This window comes from Bipolaris maydis, assembly GCF_028858645.1.
Source record: "Bipolaris maydis strain C4 unplaced genomic scaffold PSV08scaffold_18, whole genome shotgun sequence".
Classification (NCBI taxonomy): domain Eukaryota; kingdom Fungi; phylum Ascomycota; class Dothideomycetes; order Pleosporales; family Pleosporaceae; genus Bipolaris; species Bipolaris maydis.
Window position 1 is genome coordinate 527,814 of NW_027093874.1, and position 20,478 is coordinate 548,291.

The following is a 20,478-nucleotide window of genomic DNA, read 5'->3' on the forward strand; positions in this document are numbered from 1 at the left end:
CCCTCCGCAAAAACATTCCGCAACTATCGTCCTGGTAAATCGCAACTGTCGTCATAAAGCCAAGGCTGCCCATTGCGATTCGGGTTAAGCAAGCTTGTCTTCCCCCTCTTCTTCAATGGCAGATAAAAAGATGGCCGGGGGCACGCATTCGCTGTTGGGCTTGTCGGAAGAGCAGTTCGCCTTCGCAGCGTGAAAGCGTAGTAGTACTAATATTACAGTCATGAAATTCACATCGTCACACGATTTGGTGGTCGTGTTGTCGTTTGTGACGGAAGCAACAAGTCGGATTCTGGTCCGTCAATCTACGACTATCGACTACAATGCCGCTCCACCAAATCTCTCTACGCTAGCCAATAACTCGCTTTTCGACACTTGGAGGCCCAAGGCACATGTTCTACCGGCGTTTGGCCAGATTGGAGATCCGTGCATGCATTATACAGACCCTGCAACTGGGCTTTTCCATGTGGGATATCTGCATCTGGGGGCATCAGGCGCGACGACGAACGATCTGGTTACATACAAGGACTTGAATCCCAATTCCGCACCGTTCATCCGGGCAGGCGGGATAAATGATCCCGTTGCAGTCTTTGACGGCAGTGTGATTGAAAAAGGTGTAAACGGCACGCCCACGCTCCTCTACACAAGCGTCAGCTACCTTCCCATCCAATGGACAATCCGCTACACAAAGGGAAGCGAAACACAATCACTAGCCTACGCCACGGACGGCGGCAAAAACTTTACAAAAGCCAAGTTCGGCCCAGTTATCCCGAGTCCTCCCTTCGCCGTCAACGTAACGGGATTCAGAGACCCATTTGTATTCCAAAGCCCGCAGTTCGATTCTCTTCTCAGCAAGAAAAAAGATACGTGGTACACCCTCATCTCGGGCGGCGTCCACGGTGTCGGCCCCAGCCTCTTCCTCTACGCCCAATACGACGACTCAGACGCCGCCTTGTTCCAAACCTGGGAGTACATAGGCGAATACTGGCACGAAGCCGCAAACACCACCTGGACCGAATCCAACTGGGCCGGCCGCTGGGGCTTCAACTTTGAAGTCGCAAACATTTTTTCCTTGGACGAACATGGCGCCAATCCCTCAACCGGTGAGACCTTCTTAACCGTAGGCGCAGAATGGAGCTACGCACCCATTGTGCCCCAAGTCTCCGACGAAAGAGATATGCTCTGGGTCGCCGGCACCCAGTCCCTCGTCGACGGCAAATTAGTCTTTGAACCGACAATGGCAGGAAGACTAGATGCAGGCCGCTCCGCCTACGCGGCAGCCGGCAAGCTTCTCTCGGCAGACTCGCAGCCCAGCTGGGCGAGCGGCGCCCCCGATCGCGCAATCACATATCTCTGGCTCACAGGCGACCTCTACGGCACCTCTGCCTTCCCCACGGCCCAGCAAAACTGGACAGGCTCCTTGCTTCTCCCCCGCGAACTATCCTGCTGCTACATCGACGTCCTCGACACGCCGCTCGCCCGCGAAACCGGCGCGTGGAGGGTCGAGCGCGAGACGGGAGACGGGACGCTACGTCTTGCGACGTTGTGCCAGAAGATTGCTCGCGAAGTCACAACTGCGTTCAAGACAGAGGCTACAAACGTAATCACGTTGCCTGCGGATGAACTGTCTACCGGCGAGCAATCCAAATTGGCCCAGACACCAAAGGAGAATCACTACATGCTTACTGCTTCTCTGACTTTCCCCGCGCGTACTCAGGGTTTGAAGGCCGGACTTACGATTCTCTCCGGCGCGCATGAGACGACACGTGTGGTGTACGATATCGGCTCTGAGCGGCTCAGTGTGGAACGTGGGAGGTCGTCGGCGGCGGCGAATACGACGCAGGGCATACCTGCGTACGATGAGGAGGGTTTATTTCGGCTGTTCGATTTACCCACCCACGCCAATGCTTCGCGGATTGAGACACTGAATCTGACGATTGTGGTGGATGGTGGGGTGGTGGAGGTGCATGCGAATGATCGGTTTGCGCTGAGTACGTGGGTGAGGCCGTGGTATGCGGATAGTAAGAGTGTTGGGGTTTTCGCCGAGGGAGAGGGACAAGAAAAGGTCAGCGTGAGCGAGGTGAAGGTTTATGAGGGGTTGGTGGATGCATGGCCCAAGAGAAATAAGAGGATTTAGGGAGAGGGCTAGGAGGGATGGCGTATCATCAAGCAATGTTTTTCGAGAAAGAAATAACAACACACATGTGTAATGATGAGCCTGGCCATCACATCTGCCAATCTACACTTTTTTCAATTTTCATCCCAAAAAAAAGGCAGACCAACAAGGTGTAAACAATGATGCTCATAGCCGTAAATCCACATCTATGACCCCTATAGGTAGAATACCCCACCCATCCATTGCTGCTTGCCTTTACAAAAAACGCCAAAACGATAAAACATCATGGAAAACGCAATGATGTTGAATGGACACCCAACCCATGAAAATTGGAACCGCATAACTCATTACTCAAGAATGCCTGCCGTGCTACCTTTACGCCTTCCAGGAAGCTACTTTATGCCAGGTAACCGAGCTCATCGCCCTCCAGACGTTCCAGGTACTCCTTCTCCAACAGAATATCTATACACTTTTTGATGTCGGGAACACGAGGCATGAAGCGATTCTTGATTTGCTGAATCGTCTCAGAGACGAGTTGCTGATGCTTCATCTTCTTTCGCGACTTCATGATACGCACAATGGCCGACTGTGGCAATGTTAGTGAGATGTGCAATGTGAAAATGTATCAAGTGAGTACATACCTGAATAAGTAGCTTGCGGTCCTCCTCAATCGTCTTGTGCGTGTCCTCTGCTTCGGCCTTTTGTTCAGACTTGATACCAATGTTCAAGTTCATCTTCACCTTCTTGGTCTTGAAGCCAGTGTTGAGCTTGTAGACGGTACCAGACTCATGCTTGGCGTTCTCGGGCTGAGTGAGAAGAACCTTGGCCTTGATGAATACTCCCAAACTGGGGTCAAGAGTCTCCTTGTTCAGCTTGGTCGACTCGGCAATTTCATCGTACGTGACGGTGTCGCTGTCATTGAACAGCAACATGATTGCCATCTGATACGTCGAGACCTGGAATGTTGGCGAAGTCTTCAAGTTTGCGACCTTGCAGTAGTTGGCCTTGACTTCTCCCTTGCACAGCTGCCACAACCATGTCAGCTTACGGCCCTGGTGCTTGTGATTATAGAAGCGGGAGAAGCGGTCATAAGTCTGAACAATGAGTTGAGGAGGAGTAAATGGTGTGGTGGGTGGGTTCAGCGGCCAGAAACCAGTACCAAGAATATGGTATGATGCGTCGACGTTGGTCTTAATGTCCGCCTCGTCCAGGTTGTTAGCCTGCCACTCTTTGAAAGCAGTGTTCAAGTCCTTGGAAATTTGCATGTCCTGGAACATGCGCTGCAGCTTGTTGGTATATTCGAAACCACAGGCCTCCTTCAACTTGGAAATCATGCTGGTCTCGGCATCGTCGGACGCGGATGTCGTCTGGACCAGGCGCTTGGCCAACATGCGCGAATAGAACTTCTGGAAAACATCCTTATCCTCAATGTACTTGAAGACAGTCATGATCTGTGTGAGAAGCTTCTCCATATCGTCCTCTTCGCTCATCTTGGTGTTGGAGCGCTTCAGCAGTGTATCGGTATACTTTGCGAGAAGCTCAGGTGACTTGTTGGAACCCGACTTGCAGATCTTGTTTCGGTTCACGAACTCACGGCAAGCATTATCCAGCGATCGTACAAACTCAGACTCTCCATTAAAGGCCTTGTTGACGAGCGCTTGATATTGAGTGTGAACCTCAAGGAGTGCCTCGACGTAGACCTTGGGCTCAATGTTTTCGCCATCTTGCGCAATCTTGTCAACGGCAGCCAAGCCAGCCTTGCGGACGTGGTTCTCGAATCGCAAACGCAAAGGATCGAGGCCCTCGGGAACACGGGCAAGCAGCTTATACATCCGGCCAAGGTCCTCTTCCTTGTCATGATCGAGGAGAATTTGGAATTCTTCCCGGAGGGCTTGAGAGTGGTTGGTGATGAGCGATTGTTCACATGTTCGCATCAACGGAGACATTATCTCGTTGAGCAGGTACAGGGGAACGCGCTCCTTCTCCTCTTCCAGGCGAATCTCTGCCTTCTTCATGTATTCTACCACACTGTTCTCTGCAAGGAACTGTTTTGACTCATTGTCGTAGTACTCTGCTGTGGCCTGTAGGAAAGGCTTCTCAAAGTACTCTTTGTAAACGTCCAACGTTGACTTTGAACTGTCCGCCTCGTCCAAACCCAACGAAACGAAGGAATCTACGACTGACTTGATTTGCGACTGCTCGATAGTCTCGCCGTTTCGCTGCTTCTCGACCAGCTTGAGCACTGACCGCATAACGCTCTCTTGACTGCCAGTGAACATATCTTCCTTCCAACGCACCAAATGTAGTGTGTAGATATCGTAGATGTTCTTCTTACCTTCGTCCATTTCGCGCTTCACCCAATGGCGGTTCAAGTAACGGAACAGGTGGTTATTGTATTGTCCAGCCGTCGTGTACCGATTCCACTCTTTGATGTAAAAATGGAGGAGCGCTTCGTCAACATGCTGCCGTGACGCTGCCTGTACTTGTGCCAGATGTGCCTTGAGATATTCAATCAAGTGCTGGTAGAGATCCTCTCCGAGCAGGTGAGCTCCTCCACGGTTGTTAGCGGCGTGGAACGAAGAGCCCGCTACAGCCTTCTGGGCAGTACAAAAGTTGTGGATCGCCGTGTAGAGTCCCATGTATGTCTTCATATCGACGCCCTCGCGTAGGTTGGTCATGATTTTGTCGACGCCGGCTTCGAGATATTTCCACCTGTGAATCATTAGCAAATGGTCCCAATTCAGCTATGACGTAAATGTTGGGATATGAGGAATGATGATTGCTTTAGATGCCGCCCTCCGGTTGCGCTCGTAAAGGTGAATCGCTTGGTTTGAGGGGTGAACATGCTGCATCCAGACTATTCAAGAGTGGTCTTGCAGGATATCCGGGCTTCGCCGTGGCGTCTTGCACAAGTATATGGAAAAGGTACAAGGAACGTATCAAGTATTCAAAGGTACTCACGTAGCGTTGACATCGTCCTTTGCAGGGACAGGTGGCATAGAAGAGGCCATATTGGAGTATAACGTCGCGTGCTCTGAGGCACTCGTCGGGGGGCGACTTGCGCGTGAGGAGCTTCTTGGGGACCGGGGCCGCTGTGTCGCAGACAAGCGTATTACCAAACAAACAGCCACAGGCGCGGAGGTGTTTATAACTCTTGGTGGAGTGAAGGCGGTTGCGAGAGTAAAGGTAGTTATGTGTGGAGAGGGCGGAGTGGAGGGGAGTGATGGGCGGTCGGTGGGGAGTCTAAGAGATACCGAGCGCTCGGCTTCCGTCTTAAGTGGAGTGTATGCACTTCCCGCCGACACAAAGTGAAGAGAAGGGAGAAGGGTGCAAGACGAAGGTGCCAGAAGGGAGTAGGAGGCGGCGACGTTTTGAGAGTCACTTCAGCGTGCTTGAGTTGTTCAGGCAGCACCGAGCTAGGCTGGGAGGCTTGGCACTCGCAAGGGTCCCGCTCACGCTGCACGTAGCCTCGCTGTACACCGAGACCCGCCTTCGTTCAGCCCAAAGTCATCGGGATTTTATACCCGGACAGGCTGATGGACCGCTTTTGGGCAATGTATACTCTCATGCCTACTCGTGCATATGCAGGGTAGTCGCGAGGGAGGGTATTTGGAGAAATGCTCTTGGCTGACCAATCTAGCTCAGTACAATGTTGTCCAAGTACCTTTACTGTCAATAGAGAACACAAGACAGATGTTGTCAATATCAATGTCAGAAGTTTCACCGTATTGCACCTGGTGACTGTGGATTTGAGAGATGCTATTGCCACTGCTTTTACTCTTGTTTTCGGTGGCAGATGGAGCACACTCATACAGGTGGCGAATCTCGGAGATGCTAAACATTTTTCAAAAATGAATATACCCCGATGACCGTCGTTAGGTATTTTGAATAAGATGACTTGCAATCAATCCTGTAGGGATGGGAAATCAGTTATTTGCATTCAAGCATTCCATCTATTAATTCTATTCCCTGTCCGATGACGTATTTCAGCGATCATGAATTTGTATCATCTCCAGGGTGCACCCCTCAATCCCATATTACTACTTTCCTAGTCTAGTCTGATATTACATCTCTGAGGATCTTACACACATGTAAAATCAAACCAAGTAAGCTCTTTAAGAAAACGAAGCCAAGAAAAAAAATGCCTTCTTTACACCTCACGCCGCTATCTGCCCTACGCATAAGCGCACACTACATTCCCTCTCATGCTCTGATTCCAAACACCACACCACACGGCTATCCGCTTATTATCTACCATTCGGCTTTTCCTCCATCAACTTCTCCTTCGACCCTAGAAAGCCATGTCCCCCGCAACGGTCTTTCCCCGCAATGGCGCTACACAATGTACTCGACGACACACTACCACTCAACGACGCACGAGTTTCTGTGTATTTTTTCTGGGCGTGCTCGACTGCTTTTCGGAGGAGAATCTAATCCGGGCAAGGTAGAAGCCGAAGTAAGCGCGGGAGACGCCGTGCTTGTGCCGGCTGGGGTTGGACATCGGTTGGTGGAGGATGTAGACGGGGGGTTCACCATGGTGGGGAGTTATCCAAAGGGGTGTAGCTGGGACATGTGCTATGGAAAAAAGAGCGAGGAAAGCCAAGCAGAAGCGGTGGGCCGTGTAGAATGGTTGAAGAAAGATCCACTGTATGGGGACGATGGACCGGCTGTTTGGGAGAAGGAGAAATTGGACCAGTTTCGTGGAGATAAGAGTGAGCTGTGATGGAGACGTATGGGTAAGCCTGGAGTCTTGTGCTGGTGCATCACTCCAGGATCACAAGCTCGTAACGACCGTTTTTTTTGTATTTCTTTCGCAGGGCATCTACTCGTACAGATTTGGTGATCCTTCTATGTGTGGTATAATACATCAAAAATCCTCCCAACGCCCAGCGCGATATGGTACATGTCTCATTTTGTGGAAATTATACATCGTCTTCGTTCAAGCATCTTCAAAATTAGTGGGCCTTGTTCATTCCAGGATTGGTATCTTCAGCAACGTCTTCAGCCTTGTCATGGATCTTTTCAAGGATTTCCTTGGGCAAGGCATCCTTGGCTCGAGTGCCATTGCTGCCAACAGCCTTTTCCTGCTCGATCTTTTCCTCCATGCGCTCTTCCTTTGACTTGATGGCCTTTTCCACCTGGCTGACTGCCCGCTCAATCTCAACCTCCATGTCTGGCAGATTGAACTGCTCAGCAATGAGCTTGCCGTTCCAGCGCTGCAGGACCATGACGTCTTCGGTCTCGTTGTTGGTCTGCTGGTGGACCACGGCGGCCACTTGTTGGGCCTGCTGCGGGGTTGGGCGGGGTGCGGCGCGGGAAAGGGCACGGGTGGGGTACATGAGTCCTGCGGTGTAGAGTTCGTCCAGGGTCCATGACGGATTGGGTTTGGGGAGGTTGTGCTTCAGAAGGAACTCGAGGTGTCGTGCGCCGCCGAGGGCTTTCCAATGCGACCAGGCCCTGTAGAGGACGTAGAAAAAGGGCAGATTGGGAATGATGGGGACGAGCATGAAGGGGGCAGTGAAGGGCATGATGACGACGCTCCAGATGAGTTTGGAGCGGTGCATGTTCTGCCTCTCCTTGGCCAGCTTCTCAAGCAGGCTGGGGACCCTCTCCTGGGGCAGATATTTTCCTGGGAAGAGGACCTCATATTTTGCCTTGCCGTCGAGGATTTCCTGCCTCCGCTTGGCGGTGAGGGCGGGGATGGTCTTGAGGCCCCATTCTTCGTAGGGGATGCGCGTCAATGCCTGGTTGCCGTAGAAGGTCACTTTGCGCTTCCAGTCCCACACGGCTTTTTGGTCCTTTTCCCAAGCCACCCACGTCTCGCTCGCCTTGAGGGTGATTTTGTCATAGAGGGAGCGATCCTTTGGGGCCTTTTCGTGCAGCTTCTCGCAGTAGATGAGGGAGCGACGGGTGGAGATGGGCAGCAGGAAGAGACGCATCGTGAGAGAGGTTTTGGTGGTGGGTGCGGGGACTGGGTGGTATTGGCGCAGAGGGTGGGCTGATTAGGTAAGCGGGGATAGCGCGCAACAAGCCGATGGGACTACTACGTCAGTATGTAAATATGCAAGTAGTCGTGTAGTGTGCAGCATGTATGTCAGCACGCAATGGCGCAGATGCATGAGCAGGTGAGCCTACGTCAGGTTATTAAAGCCTGCGACCACCATGGCCCAGCCAGCGCATTGTGGCGACAGAGCGGCCCTGTGGCTGTGCGGCGCAGGCTGTGCAGGCACTGGCAGTGCATGCTAGAGTCGAGTAGTCCTAGAGGAAAAAAACAAAGTCCAGCAGGTGTAGTGTAGAATACACAGGGCCGGAGGGGTATGGCGACTCTTTCGAGGCTGCAGGCGGGTGGATGGGTGGCAAGCTAAAGATCGGCCGACAAGCAATCTCCCAGATGCAGCCAACCTCTGGCCTTGGGGTGAACGGGCCTCACGACGCTCCACCACCCACACTTTGACGGCACCGCTCCAACGCTCAACACACAGCACCCGCGCCGCCTGGCCTGTCTGACCTGTCTGCGCTGTCTGCTGCGCCCGCCCGCCTCGCCAGACCGCCGCCCTGCCGGACGATGCTGTGTGCGCGACTTGTTTACTTTGCTCCCACCTAACTGCTCCTCGGCCGCGCTGCGTTGGCGCCAAGCTTCCAACCAACCCCCTTCGAATCTTGCTTGCACTTGGGCGCAACATCTGACATCAGGGACGGGCGCCTTGTTCAAGGGAACCGCTGGTGCGACGAGGACGCCCCTCACATCCTCCGACAAGCATGACCAGCACGCCCATGGGCGAGCCCACAAAGACGGACAACAATGACATCGACCCTGTTGGCCTCACGGACACGGCCGCCTTCCTTCGCCCAGACGTGGCTGCCGCCCAGGGGAGCGCCCACGTCTCCAGCCCAAATGCCTCCTCCAACGCCCCAGCCATGACCTCGTCCTCGCCTCCGCCCTCGTCCTCGGCCTCCACCACTCCCACTCCTACTCCCACTCCCGCCCCAGCACAGCCAAACAGACTGCTGCCCTCGCCCATCCCGCCGCCCTCGGCCTCGTCGCTGCACTCGCACCCGCACTCGTTCCAGCGCCCCCAGTCCCGAATCAGCGCCGTCTCGGGCGTCTCCAAGGACAGCCACGACGGAGGCCCCGCCCGGAAGAGCCAGTCGTACTCCATCTCCAGCACTCCGCGCACCCTGGCGTCCTCGAACCGAAGCCTGACCGCGAGCGCGGAGAACAGGGAACGCCAGCGTGCCGTACGCTCACTGCCTCCTTGGGTCCAGTCTGCCGAAGACGAGGACGATGCCGATGCCACCTCTTTCCTCCTGCCTCGGACGCCCACCACGGTCCGCCATGCAAACCACAACTTCTGCCCGACGCCAAAGTCAAACGTCCCGGGTCGCAAGTTTGACCATGTCCGCGAGGGCGCCCCCGTCACCCTTGGCACCCCCGTTAGCGACAGTGCTCCCAAATGGAAACAGTTCACCCAGGGCTCCAACCTCGATCGCCCCATCTCGTCACGCGGCCAGATTGTAGACGACGACTGGATGAGGGAAAACATGCCCGACCTCGAGCAAAAGTGGGAGCCCATTGGCGAGACTGCGCCCAAGGAACAGATCAAGGGTTTCTGGCTCTTCACATCGGAGAAAAGAAGGCGCGCATTCGTACGTTTCCACAACACCGTGATGAACCATCCCATGGTCCCTGCCGTGATCCGTGCCTGTGTCCTCATCTTTTCTACTCTCGCCCTCTCTCTAGCAGCTTCCATCTACCGCCATTCCGATAACAATGGCTGTAACAACAACTCATCGACATGGATGGCCATCCTTGTCGACATTGTAGCAATCATCTACACCCTCTACATCACCTACGACGAGTACACGTCCAAACCCCTCGGACTGCGTTCACACAATGCCAAAATGTCGTTGATTTTCCTCGACCTGGCCTTTATTGTCTTCGAGTCTGCCAACCTTAGTTTAGCTTTTCAGGCCCTCACTGATGAGAAATGGGTATGCGTTGAATCCGGCAGCGAAAATGCTTGCCCTTACAGAACGAGCATTTGTGAGCGACAAAAGGGCCTGACGGCCACGCTCTTCATTGCCCTCATTGCGTGGATTGCCACATTTGCTATTAGCACTCTAAGGTACATGACTTGCCTGACCATCATCATCCTTCCCTTTGTCACTAACATGCTTGCCTAGGTTGATCCACCGTGTAGCAAGGTAGTGCCTTGACCGTCACCGCCTCTATATTCTTCACACTCCTTCACACCCTTGTAGTATACTAGACACAGTCCTCAGCTGGTGACTGATATTATTTTGCCCAAGCGCAGTACCAAATCCAACTACGCCCTCCGACATGCATCAGCCTCGTCATCCAAGCAACGGCTTCCTACGTCTTCACACCCCCTCCGTTTTCCTAGCCGCCTGCATTCTCGTGCTCCTTCCATTAAGTCGTTTTACTCTTGAGCTCCATAAAGTTGGCATAGCTATGGCGTTCATCTCTTGGGGTTATCCATCATTGGCGAGGTTTCCTTTCTTTGCTTTGTTTTGCTAGTACACACCTACCACGGCCTATACAAGTCTGCATCATATTTCTTTTTCCCTAATTGTCCGGTGGGGGGGAACAAGGTGCAATGGGGTTTATGCATCTGTGTGTATATTTTTGTTTTTATTCTTTGTTTTTCCTAGTTGCGTCTTGTTGGCATGCGAGACGCCCTGTCAGATGGGTGACAAGGACTAGTTGTAATGAAGCGAATAAGGCGGAGGCCATGTAAAATAGCATCCCCTTTTGTTGTACATAGCATAGTTTTTGGGTAGTTCAAATGCAAGACATGTTGAGTGTTAACAGGTTATATCTGCCCTATTTTTTCCTTTTTGGATTTTGTGGAACTAAATTCCCCGCCCATCGACCGGTGAGGATACCCTACCGACCCATGCAGCGTAGAAGGCCCTTTGATGGCGGGAGGCGGAAAAAAGCTACTCCGACTAGCCTCACGTCTACGTCATACTCAAGACCCCCATTTCAAACTTTCAACCCAAACATCAGATACAGTTTTAAGGAGGGTTGATTCAACAAAGTATATTATATTGAAAACAATGGCGACGAACAGTAGCAATGAAGAAAATTTCCCATGGCATATGGGTATCTATGATGCACATTGCCATCCAACCGATACCATGTCCAGCATCGAAACAATACAAAATATGAAAGCGCGAGTACTCACAGTCATGGCAACAAGAGCCGAAGACCAAGATCTTGTCTCTGCTACAGCAGATAAACACACCATAAGATCTGCAGATCGCTCCCAATGGTTAAGAGAAGAATGCATCGTACCATGTTTCGGATGGCACCCGTGGTTCTCACACCAAATGTACCTCACGTCAGATATCGACCCAGATAGTAGTTTCAAAGAACAAGGGAATCTCACTGGAGAAGCCAAAATCGAACACTACAAAACAGCCCTACATCCCTTTCGCGAAAACCCCAGCGAAGAAGACATCCAGACCTACCTCTCCCTCCCCGATCCCACCCCATTTAGCACGTTCTTATCCAACACCCGCCGCCAGCTACAGCAATATCCATATGCTCTTGTCGGAGAAATTGGACTAGACCGCTCTTTCCGCATTCCTGAATCCTGGACCGGAAATCACGATCTCTGGTGCAAACGTGACAACAGTCTGACTCCCGGCGGGCGCGAAGGACGCCGCCTAACACCCTTTCGAGCGAGTCCCTCGCACCAGAAAAAGATTTTTAAACTGCAACTCCAGCTCGCAGCGGAGATGAACCGGGGAGTAAGCGTGCACGGAGTTCAAGCCCACGGACTAGTATTGGAAGTGCTATCCGAGCTCTGGAAGGGGCATGAGAAGCAGGTGATGAGTAAGCGGGAGCGCAAGAAACGTGGAGTGGATCATCCGGCTGCTGAAGCTGCGATTGAAGCGGACGCAGAGGGAACGAGTGGCACGGGAAAGGGAGGAGAAGCAAAACCCTATCCACCACGAATCTGTCTCCATTCTTACTCGGGCAACGTGTCGAATTTCAAGCAATATCTCAATCCCGCCATTCCGGCACAGATCTACGCGAGCTTCAGTACTGCGATTAATCTCTCGGATAGGATGGATGAGGAGACACCGGAGAGTTTTGTGGAAATGGTCAAGACGGTGCCGGATCATATGCTGCTTGTTGAGAGCGACTTGCACACTGCAGGTGAAGAAATGGATAGGAGGCTTGAAGATATTGTGCGTAGGATATGTAAGATTAAGGGGTGGGGGTTGGAAGATGGAGTAGCCCAGCTAGGGAAAAACTGGATGATGTTTGCGTTTGGGGATAGAGTTGAATGAGGACATGTACACGTATATCACGCAAAAAAGAAAGAAAAGCTTGAAATTTCCACCGTGATATTGCGTACCCTTGTGTCCGACTATGTCGTGTTTCTGTTGTATGTTGTCGTTTAGTTGAAATTGTCGTCGTGGGGCTACTACTGTTGACTTTTCTCTCTCCACCACCACCATACCTCAATCTTCTTCGTCCACCTTCGCGGGTATCCCTTCTCAAGCCACAATCTCAGTTCATCGAAAAACATCAATCTCAGTCCATCAAGGACAATCCACAAGGTCTCAATCTTCGTACAATCGACCCAGTAGCAGCCCAAACTTCCGTCTCACCCCCTCAAATCGGAGGTTCAGGAAAGTCAATCAACGTTGTTCGATGGGAGCATCGGTACTCCTCTTCAGTCGTCGTCCTCCTCGTCGAACATCTCCTCGTCAGAATCCTCGTCATACATCTCCTCATCAGACTCCTCGTCGATTTCCTGAACAACTCCCCTCTTCGTCTTGACAACAACAGCCTTGCTCCGGGCCCTCTTCACCGCAGCGATAGCATCCGTCCTACAATCTGCCTGGGGTCCTGCCCCCTCCCAGATGTACTCGTCGCCATACTCATCAATGAGCGTCGTAATGCACTGATACAACATGTCGTACTGCCACTCGCCATAAAGGACACGATTGACCGGCAATCCAGGGCGGTAAAACGACAGATCCTGTAGTGCTCCCTGGAGAAACTCGATGCCATCGGGACCGGGGATGTTCTCACCAATAAAGAGCTTACGCAGGTGGATCGTCTGAAGCGCAGGGAGGCGTTTAAACAAGATAGCTGACGGGTGGGGTATTGTAATGAGTTACCCGTGACATACACACACACACACACACACAAACAAACACACGCCTCAAACGCAACATAGATGGTGAAAGAAAAGGAAAGGAAAGGAAAGGATAGAGGTAAATGCAAAAAAAAAAGAAAAAAAAGCGAGACGGGGAGGTAAAAGACGGGGGATAACTTACTCAACATATCCCTATAACCCCCACCAAACACAAACGTCGCACTACTCGCACACCACCGCTCATGCCGCATCTCAATGCTCTTCTTGATGACGCGATCCACACGCGTAGCCACCGTGCGCTCCTTGTTCTGCAGCTCCTCCCACGCCCAGTCGTAGCCGTACGGGTTGGGCGCCGCGTGCTCACTTACCAGCGACAGGTTGCGGACTAAGTGGGGGTAGGCCGGGTCTACGAGGAGCAAGGCCAGGAACGAGGACAGGCTCGTGTAGGTAGGGTATAGGGTGCGGGAGTTGACGAGGCGCTTACCGAAGAGGGATTTGGCGGCGAAGCGGAAGCGCTTGCTGGTTTGACGCAGGGAGGAGAGGTCCGAGGGCGTGGCGTGAGACATGATTTCGCTGAGGATTTCGGTGGGGAGGAAGGGGAGGTTCTGTGGCGAGGTGGGTTTGGGAGGTTAGATTCTTTTTTTTGGATCTGGAATGGTTTGGGGGGGGAAGGGAGAGGATGGTACTTTTGTGGGATCGAGGATTATGTCCTGGCTTTCTTCGTATGCGAGTGCGTTGCCGAATTTGGCTTGACGTATCTCATCAAATGGATCTTTGCATGTCAGTACTGAGCAGAGGAGGCCACTGAAGGCGGTTGTGTCACACTTACCTGGATCGTTCGCATTGGCGGAACCGTAGGTGGCGTAGAGGCGAAGCTCCTTGAGAAGTTTTTGGACGGCTGTTGCTGTGAGAACTGATCAAAGTCTTGTCGGGCGTGTCATAATTACCTGCGAGCTCGATGGCGTCCATCTTGTTGAGTGGTAAACCGAGGCAAGACCACCGGAGTTAGTGGTTTGGTCAGAGGGATTGTGGGATGTTGGTGAGGAGAAGACAGAGGGGATAACGGGTAAGCAATCTTTAGGTGCGTATTTTTTTGAGCACAAGCCAAGCTTGAAGCCGAGCTCCTTGCAGGATGTAGTGATGCGTTTGCATGGTGAAGTGAATGGTATTGTGGGAATCGGAAGGTCTGAGTGAGGAGTGAGGCATCCGTGACGATATATGCAGCGTACTTGGCGCCTCTGGCCCTCACAGTGAGGAGAAAAGCAGACTAATTGGGCAAGACGGTAACGGCTTGGTACCTGTCAGGTTCCAAACCCTTCTGAAAGGCGGCTGAGATCGCTCAGTCGTAGGGCTTATGTTAGGATACTAGTGGAAAGTGAGATGACAGTGAGATATGACAGCTTTGTTGGTATAGTATTACTAGTTTGCGACGATCAGACTGACTTTGAGAGACGAAATGTATTTGGTAGGAGGTTAATACATGAGACTGGGAAGATTGTTATCGTTTTGATTGCCAAAATGCAGCCAAGTTCAGATGTAAGAAGATCATGTCTTGAGACGTGGACTGACGAAACGTGAGCCGAGAAATCATTGTCTCAACAGCTGTACGAAACTAAATAAGCTGGAAGTGTAGGAATTGGATAGATTGAGATAATATCCCAAATTGCGCAGAGATGAACTTGATGAAAATCATGACAGCGTAGAAGTGAAGAGCGGAGAAGAACGAGGACATCAATTTTGCAGCAACACACCCAGCCTTCTGGTAGCCGTTGCTATAAACAATCATACATGTTCATACTCAGTCTCTATTCTCGATACCTTTGCCAAGTACCACTACGGCTGAATAGCCGTTCTCTCGATTGGAAAACAGGCAGGAAAACAAGCAAAAAAAACCAGTACCAAAAGCGCACAAAAACTACGTAAGACCAAGACCACGAACACCTCCGACTTGGCGTAGATCATACCAAGGAATGTTTTGGATCCTCACTGCAACAACAGATTTGGATGCGGGGTATGTTTACCAAACAGCAAGAGAGAGAGAGAAAAAAGCAAGAGTGGTGACGACTAGTAGGCATCGGACGACTTGGTGAACGGCCAGTTGCCAAGGCCCTAGTGATTTGGAGCGCCAACACATGGGTTCTGCGCAACCACTACATAGGCGTACACTTGCTTGTAACTTACCTTGATGGAGCGTTACCTGATTCTTGGATGTGTGGGTTGGAAAAAAAGTGTCAGATGTCTATCCAGGTGCGTTGATTGGACTGGCAGATTTTGATCTGTGGACATTAGAAGATTGTGATGTTCATTACGTAGTACGTACGTAGCGAAACAAAGGTGGGATGGCGGATTGCACTTAGTATTACGATCACCAGAGCTTCCTCTAAATAGATACGTGGATGGAATGAAGGTTGGCCAGTCTTTATCAATGATTGTTCTGCACGCTCAGATGGTAATGGAAGAGTGAGGGCTTGACGCGTAACCCAGGACAACCAACCCCTCTGGTGCACAGCTTACTACTACTACGTACCCCACGTCCCTGGTTTTTTTTAAAGAAAAAGTACGCGTCACTGACGCACTACACTAATAGACTTCCGGGACGGGGCGTAAGAATCTGACTATCACATGCTTTAGCGTTTGTTCAAGCTTTTGTTCCTTTCCTGCAATGCAGCAAGACGCCAACGCTTGCGATGTTGGTGCTCTGACTAGTGAGCAACAGCCCCACTTGGATACGGCAACGGCAACGTACTCTTACCGGAACGTTTAAACAGCTTTAGATTTCTAGTGGGTCTTGCTGTGGGATGCGGTCTGGCAAGTGAGCCGATCACTTGTAAGATTGCGGCTGTCAAAGATAAAGATGTAGACTACGTGTGTCCGGCCCTGGTGTTTTTTTTTGTGCGGGCAACGGAAATACAGTTTGATGATATTATCCGCAAACGCCATGAAAAGAAAGTTTACAGTTGATTTTTTTTTATAATGTCATTCGATGACTTGAACAGGATTCAGTAGTAAGTCAAGTAGGGCCAATCGTTCTTGGTAGTCTCAGCCGTAAGGAATGCGCCATGCTCCACCACCATGCACTAATCTCGCTCGTATCGACGCAATAGCTATACCAACCGCCATGTGCGAGGACATTTCGTGATCAGTGATCTCTCGAGAATAGTTCATGCGTGTTGCCATTTAGTCAGTTACATAGTCTCCGGTCAAGCTTTTCCTTCTACACTCGGATGTTTCTTTAACACACTTGTTTAGCGTGTTGAGGCATTCGTCTAGTTCTAGAACGAAATGAAAAAAGAAAGCTCCGAAACGTCCTCAAGCTTGTTGAAATATCCTGGTGGTGTTTTTTTCCTGGTACTCCGCACTCTTTCACCGGACTATGGGCATAGTGTGGGGTTGGGTGGCCCACACGGGCCAGCATGACAGGGCAAGTCGGATCTAAGTCACACCGCTTATTTCACGATTCCTTGGTGTGCATCCCCCGCTGTTGGCGCCGCGGTTGCCGGCTGCCTTTGCAGGATGAAAACAGGCTAGGGGGAGTGTGGTTTTGGCAGGTGGGCAAGATGCAGGTGTGTGTATGCCGTCTTATTATAGGCCTGGCAGAGTAGGCGGATTCAGAGTGGCCATGCAAGAGGTCATGCTTTGGGACTGGCTGCACGATTAGTGTGGCCATGGTTAATGCGTGACATTGAATAATGACGTCTTTTTCTGAAAAAAAGACACCAAAAGCAGTTCCAAGGGATTCGACATGTCCTGGTGCGGACCGACCGGACGTGTACTCGTCCAGGTGGCTCTGCTTACATCTCACCACCTAGACAGTTGTTGAGGGTCGCATCTAAGACGGACATAAGGCTCCATGACACATATTAAGATGAGATGGAGTTAAGGTGAGTTTCCAGGGCACATGTGGGCCGCTGTGGCTGGCCTGGAATGCACGAGGTATGTTATGGCGCAGGTGGTTGGCTCTGAGGCACTAAGTTTTCGATCGATGACAGATGTCAAGATAAGACGGGTAGTCTGTCACAGGCATGGGTTTCAGGTGTATTGAAGTTTGTTGCTGCTATACTCCATGTTGCCGGTGTATGTATGCATAACGAAGATCTCTGCAAGGAGAGTAAGGGAAGCTGGTACGCGTGGAGGTAGCCGGTATACATCTGGGGATATAGCCGGTGGATGCAGGGATGGGCAACGGCCTAGAAGCGCCGAATGTAGAGTGCAGTGTAGTCGAGCATGAGGCGTCGCTGTGTGAGGTGTAGCTGAAGCGCGCGTACCTATGTCTGTTGTAGAAGGTCGCGTCTGCAGGGGCCGTCGCTTAGTACTAGGGGCGGCGGAGATAAGATAGCGAGATGCGTCTTCGGAGGAATTTGCCCTGCTAACCTCCGCCGGAACTCTCCCATCTTTTCTCCATCTCACGCCGTGGCGCACGCCGCAAGTGGTGAAGCCTTTCACCCTCCCCCCTCCCCCCATGCCCTGGTATCGAGACTTCAAGGCTATCTTCGGCTTAGCACGACCGGAGGTGGAGGTGGACAGCATGGCGCGGATCCGCCTGCGACCGATGCGCAACCCCCGCATCATGTGCCCGCCCGAGACTGGTTAGACGTCCCCCCCCTCCGCCCAGGAACATTCACTGAAAAGCAAATGACCATGACATGGCACCAACGACGTGAGGTGTCGTATGCACGCCGACTGCTGTCCTCTGCGCCGTCGAGGAAATGAGCCTAGGAGCCTAGGAGCCTATAGCGCGACCACGACACCACGGCGGCGGGAGGGCGTCGCGTCATTCTCTTACCTGATGCAGCCATTGCTTGGTCAGAAACGCCCCCCCCCCCCCCACGAGTGCTAGCCACCGAGCACTCTAGCTACATCAACGTGGTGGATCATGCTCTCCTGTACTCCACCCACCGACCAAGCACCGGCAGCCTGCATCCCAGCTCTGCACATTTCCACCATGCCCTCGACTCCTGTCCACTCCTATCCAGTCGTGTCCCCCGCCCATGCCGCCGCCGCCATGTCGGTCCCTCTCTGCTCACCATTCATTCGCCGCCCGCACGACCGTCCTTTGGACCGACGCTTCCGACAAGTCTTATCGCCGTGACCGCCATGTTATTAATTCACAAGCGCTCGACATGGCCAACCTTTCTTCTTCCTCAATCACAGTAGTCTATCCAATCTCCACTCCGCCGCGTCAAACAATTAACCTTCGTGCCAAGCCATCTTGGTACTCGCCCATCTGCTTCCAAGCCCTAGCCACCACCACGCGCGCCTTGCCAGGCTCGGCATACCCAAAACCGAAGTGCAACCAATAAAGTGCAACACCACCCAGCCGTGATACGCTACTGAACTTACAAGAAACACCCTTTTGCCTGTGCATCTATCTCGCCAAGCTCATCCAGCTCCACAACCAGCCTCAGATTCGCCGTCGATCATACTTGCACACACAAGAGGCTTACGCAGTCGAAACACGCACCTGTTTACAGTCTTATCTGTCAACGGAGCCGTCTTCACCGGAAGCCTGCCGCACCAATACTATTGACACCTTCAAGCGCAACCCGTCCGCCAAGGTCAAGCGCGCGGAAGCATCTGCAACATCCCGCGCTGCAACCCTAGGCCCCAGGTCCTCTGCGGAACCAACTCTTTTATGCTAAGCGGAGTTATCCATAGACTAGCTGCCCACTAGCTCCACAAGCGCCTACTTTGGAAGCGTCTCAGTTGCTTTTGGTAGATCCCCAAGCCGTTCCAGCCAGTTACAGGGCCCATTCAATACACGCAAAGCTCAGCGGAACTCGCTTGGCAGCGCTACGGCCTTACCCACGGACGACTCCAGTCTTGTCACTCCTCCATTACGCATACCCCTCCGTTCACATATAAGGACTGCCCTCGGTCACTCCCCCACAACACACAAACACCACACTCCAACAAATTCATCCTCATCACCTACAAGACTCATTCACCCCAAGCCAACAAACAATCACTTCTCTACCCAACATCAACATCCATCCTGGCGCAATGGCTTCCACCCGCCCAACCTACCACATCCCCTTCCCCACGTCGTTTCTCGCTGTCAACACTCCCGTCAAGAAAACCGTCGCAGCTGTACCTGCCACAGAGCCCGTCGTGCCTGCTCACGGGTTTCTTTCCAACCGACAGAACAGCGGACGTCATCAGTCCGTATCCTCCATCTCCAGCAACTCAAGCATCGGAGCTCCGCCCTCAGAGGCTAGCACTCTCAGCCCGCCATCTTCTCCCACCGCCACAAAACATGACGATTCACCAATCCTTGGCCTTAAGATATTCTCTCCTCTTGCGGTTAATGCGAAGTATGCTGCCCCGCCGGGCAGCCTTAAGGAGATGAGCGCTGCCGAGCGACAGAGGCGCATGAGCTTCGAGAGGTCGGCTTTCTTGTCCAACATCGAATAGATGCTTCTCATGCAGGCCGGTAGCTACAAGAACAGCTTGGCCTACACTGTCCCAGCAACAACTTTCAGTTGCAACATGCGGCACCTTGAGCTTTAATAGCGAGAGAGCTGTGCTACCAAAAGCATATTGCTGCATAGGCGTTTACGATGTTACGATACCATTTCATTTTTTTCCTTTATCCTTTAAGAAGTCGATATCAACATGACAAAAAATCACTCGCAGCTCGGTGGTTTTGGGTGGGATGGCATGGAATAGGCGTTTTGATTTATTTGTGGGGGGTTTCCAGCTAGGGCTAGGAATTAGCGGGCAAACTCAGGTACTTGGACAAAATAAATTGACAGTATCACCTGAGGACACCTTTTTTTTCTTGCCTTTCCATGTGTTGTTCTAAGTGTGACGCAAGAATACTAGTATGTGGCTGCAGCGGTGGAGAAAAAACTTGCCACCTACCCACCCCCCACTCCGCCGGCCATTCCAATTCTCGTAACAGCAACATCATCTTCTCCACTCTTTTCCCGCGTGGCCATCCCCTAAACAGGCACCTTGTAACACTTGATCCCCCTTGTCACTCTCCACAATAAGCAGGACCCTCAAACAAGAACCCTGGCTGCACGGGAAAGAAAAAAAGCTTAAGCATGCTTATACGCGTGCGCCCCTTGGAAACAATGGCCTGATAATAGTTGGAAGCCATGTAAACCAAAAAAACCCATCAAGTCAAACAACCATTGTTGTATATCTCACACAATTATTCACCGTAATGACTAATCCCCCCCAAAAAATAAATTGAGTATATTTGTACTCAAATCCCAGAAC

The 20,478-nt window shown here is 51.9% G+C and overlaps 8 protein-coding genes across 8 annotated transcripts; 4 read left to right on the forward strand and 4 right to left on the reverse strand.

Moving 5' to 3' along the window:
* Positions 1-220: 220 nt before the first annotated feature.
* On the forward strand, positions 221-2,134 carry PSV08DRAFT_232895 (glycoside hydrolase; the record flags this gene model as incomplete). The annotated part of the gene is made up of 1 exon (XM_014220477.1): positions 221-2,134. The coding sequence occupies one exon, from the start codon at positions 221-223 to the stop codon at positions 2,132-2,134; it is 1,914 nt and encodes a 637-aa protein (XP_014075952.1).
* Positions 2,135-2,265: 131 nt separating this feature from the next.
* Positions 2,266-5,124, reverse strand: PSV08DRAFT_212167 (Cullin; the record flags this gene model as incomplete). The annotated part of the gene is made up of 3 exons (XM_014220478.1): positions 2,266-2,699; positions 2,755-4,825; positions 5,075-5,124. 3 exons carry the CDS (start codon positions 5,122-5,124, stop codon positions 2,511-2,513), a joined length of 2,310 nt encoding a protein of 769 aa, XP_014075953.1. The 3' UTR covers positions 2,266-2,510.
* Positions 5,125-6,244: 1,120 nt separating this feature from the next.
* Positions 6,245-6,880, forward strand: PSV08DRAFT_342205 (RmlC-like cupin domain-containing protein). Its single transcript, XM_014220479.2, has one exon. It carries the CDS (start codon positions 6,255-6,257, stop codon positions 6,834-6,836), a length of 582 nt encoding a protein of 193 aa, XP_014075954.1. The 5' UTR covers positions 6,245-6,254; the 3' UTR covers positions 6,837-6,880.
* Positions 6,818-8,049, reverse strand: PSV08DRAFT_342211 (mitochondrial K+-H+ exchange-related-domain-containing protein). The gene has a single exon (XM_014220480.2). It carries the CDS (start codon positions 7,675-7,677, stop codon positions 7,069-7,071), a length of 609 nt encoding a protein of 202 aa, XP_014075955.2. The 5' UTR covers positions 7,678-8,049; the 3' UTR covers positions 6,818-7,068.
* Positions 8,050-8,872: 823 nt separating this feature from the next.
* On the forward strand, positions 8,873-10,333 carry PSV08DRAFT_232906 (uncharacterized protein; the record flags this gene model as incomplete). Its single annotated transcript, XM_014220481.2, has 2 exons — positions 8,873-10,239; positions 10,298-10,333. 2 exons carry the CDS (start codon positions 8,873-8,875, stop codon positions 10,320-10,322), a joined length of 1,392 nt encoding a protein of 463 aa, XP_014075956.2. The 3' UTR covers positions 10,323-10,333.
* A 797-nt stretch (positions 10,334-11,130) lies between these two features.
* On the forward strand, positions 11,131-12,501 carry PSV08DRAFT_342243 (uncharacterized protein). Its single transcript, XM_014220482.1, has one exon. The coding sequence runs from the start codon at positions 11,195-11,197 to the stop codon at positions 12,434-12,436; it is 1,242 nt and encodes a 413-aa protein (XP_014075957.1). The 5' UTR covers positions 11,131-11,194; the 3' UTR covers positions 12,437-12,501.
* Positions 12,502-12,806: 305 nt separating this feature from the next.
* On the reverse strand, positions 12,807-14,223 carry PSV08DRAFT_366697 (uncharacterized protein; the record flags this gene model as incomplete). The annotated part of the gene is made up of 5 exons (XM_014220483.2): positions 12,807-13,247; positions 13,436-13,859; positions 13,941-14,026; positions 14,084-14,152; positions 14,202-14,223. The coding sequence occupies 5 exons, from the start codon at positions 14,221-14,223 to the stop codon at positions 12,826-12,828; spliced, it is 1,023 nt and encodes a 340-aa protein (XP_014075958.2). The 3' UTR covers positions 12,807-12,825.
* A 5,068-nt stretch (positions 14,224-19,291) lies between these two features.
* Positions 19,292-19,640, reverse strand: PSV08DRAFT_342258 (uncharacterized protein). Its single transcript, XM_066092770.1, has one exon. It carries the CDS (start codon positions 19,623-19,625, stop codon positions 19,410-19,412), a length of 216 nt encoding a protein of 71 aa, XP_065947973.1. The 5' UTR covers positions 19,626-19,640; the 3' UTR covers positions 19,292-19,409.
* Positions 19,641-20,478: the final 838 nt, after the last annotated feature.

What these genes read in the sequence shown, in the direction of transcription:
- PSV08DRAFT_342243 (XM_014220482.1), top strand. Translation starts at nt 11,195, where the DNA reads ATGGCGACGAACAGTAGCAATGAAGAAAATTTCCCATGGCATATGGGT.
- PSV08DRAFT_342258 (XM_066092770.1), bottom strand. Translation starts at nt 19,625, where the DNA reads ATGCGCCTCTGTCGCTCGGCAGCGCTCATCTCCTTAAGGCTGCCCGGC.
- PSV08DRAFT_342211 (XM_014220480.2), bottom strand. Translation starts at nt 7,677, where the DNA reads ATGCACCGCTCCAAACTCATCTGGAGCGTCGTCATCATGCCCTTCACT.
- PSV08DRAFT_342205 (XM_014220479.2), top strand. Translation starts at nt 6,255, where the DNA reads ATGCCTTCTTTACACCTCACGCCGCTATCTGCCCTACGCATAAGCGCA.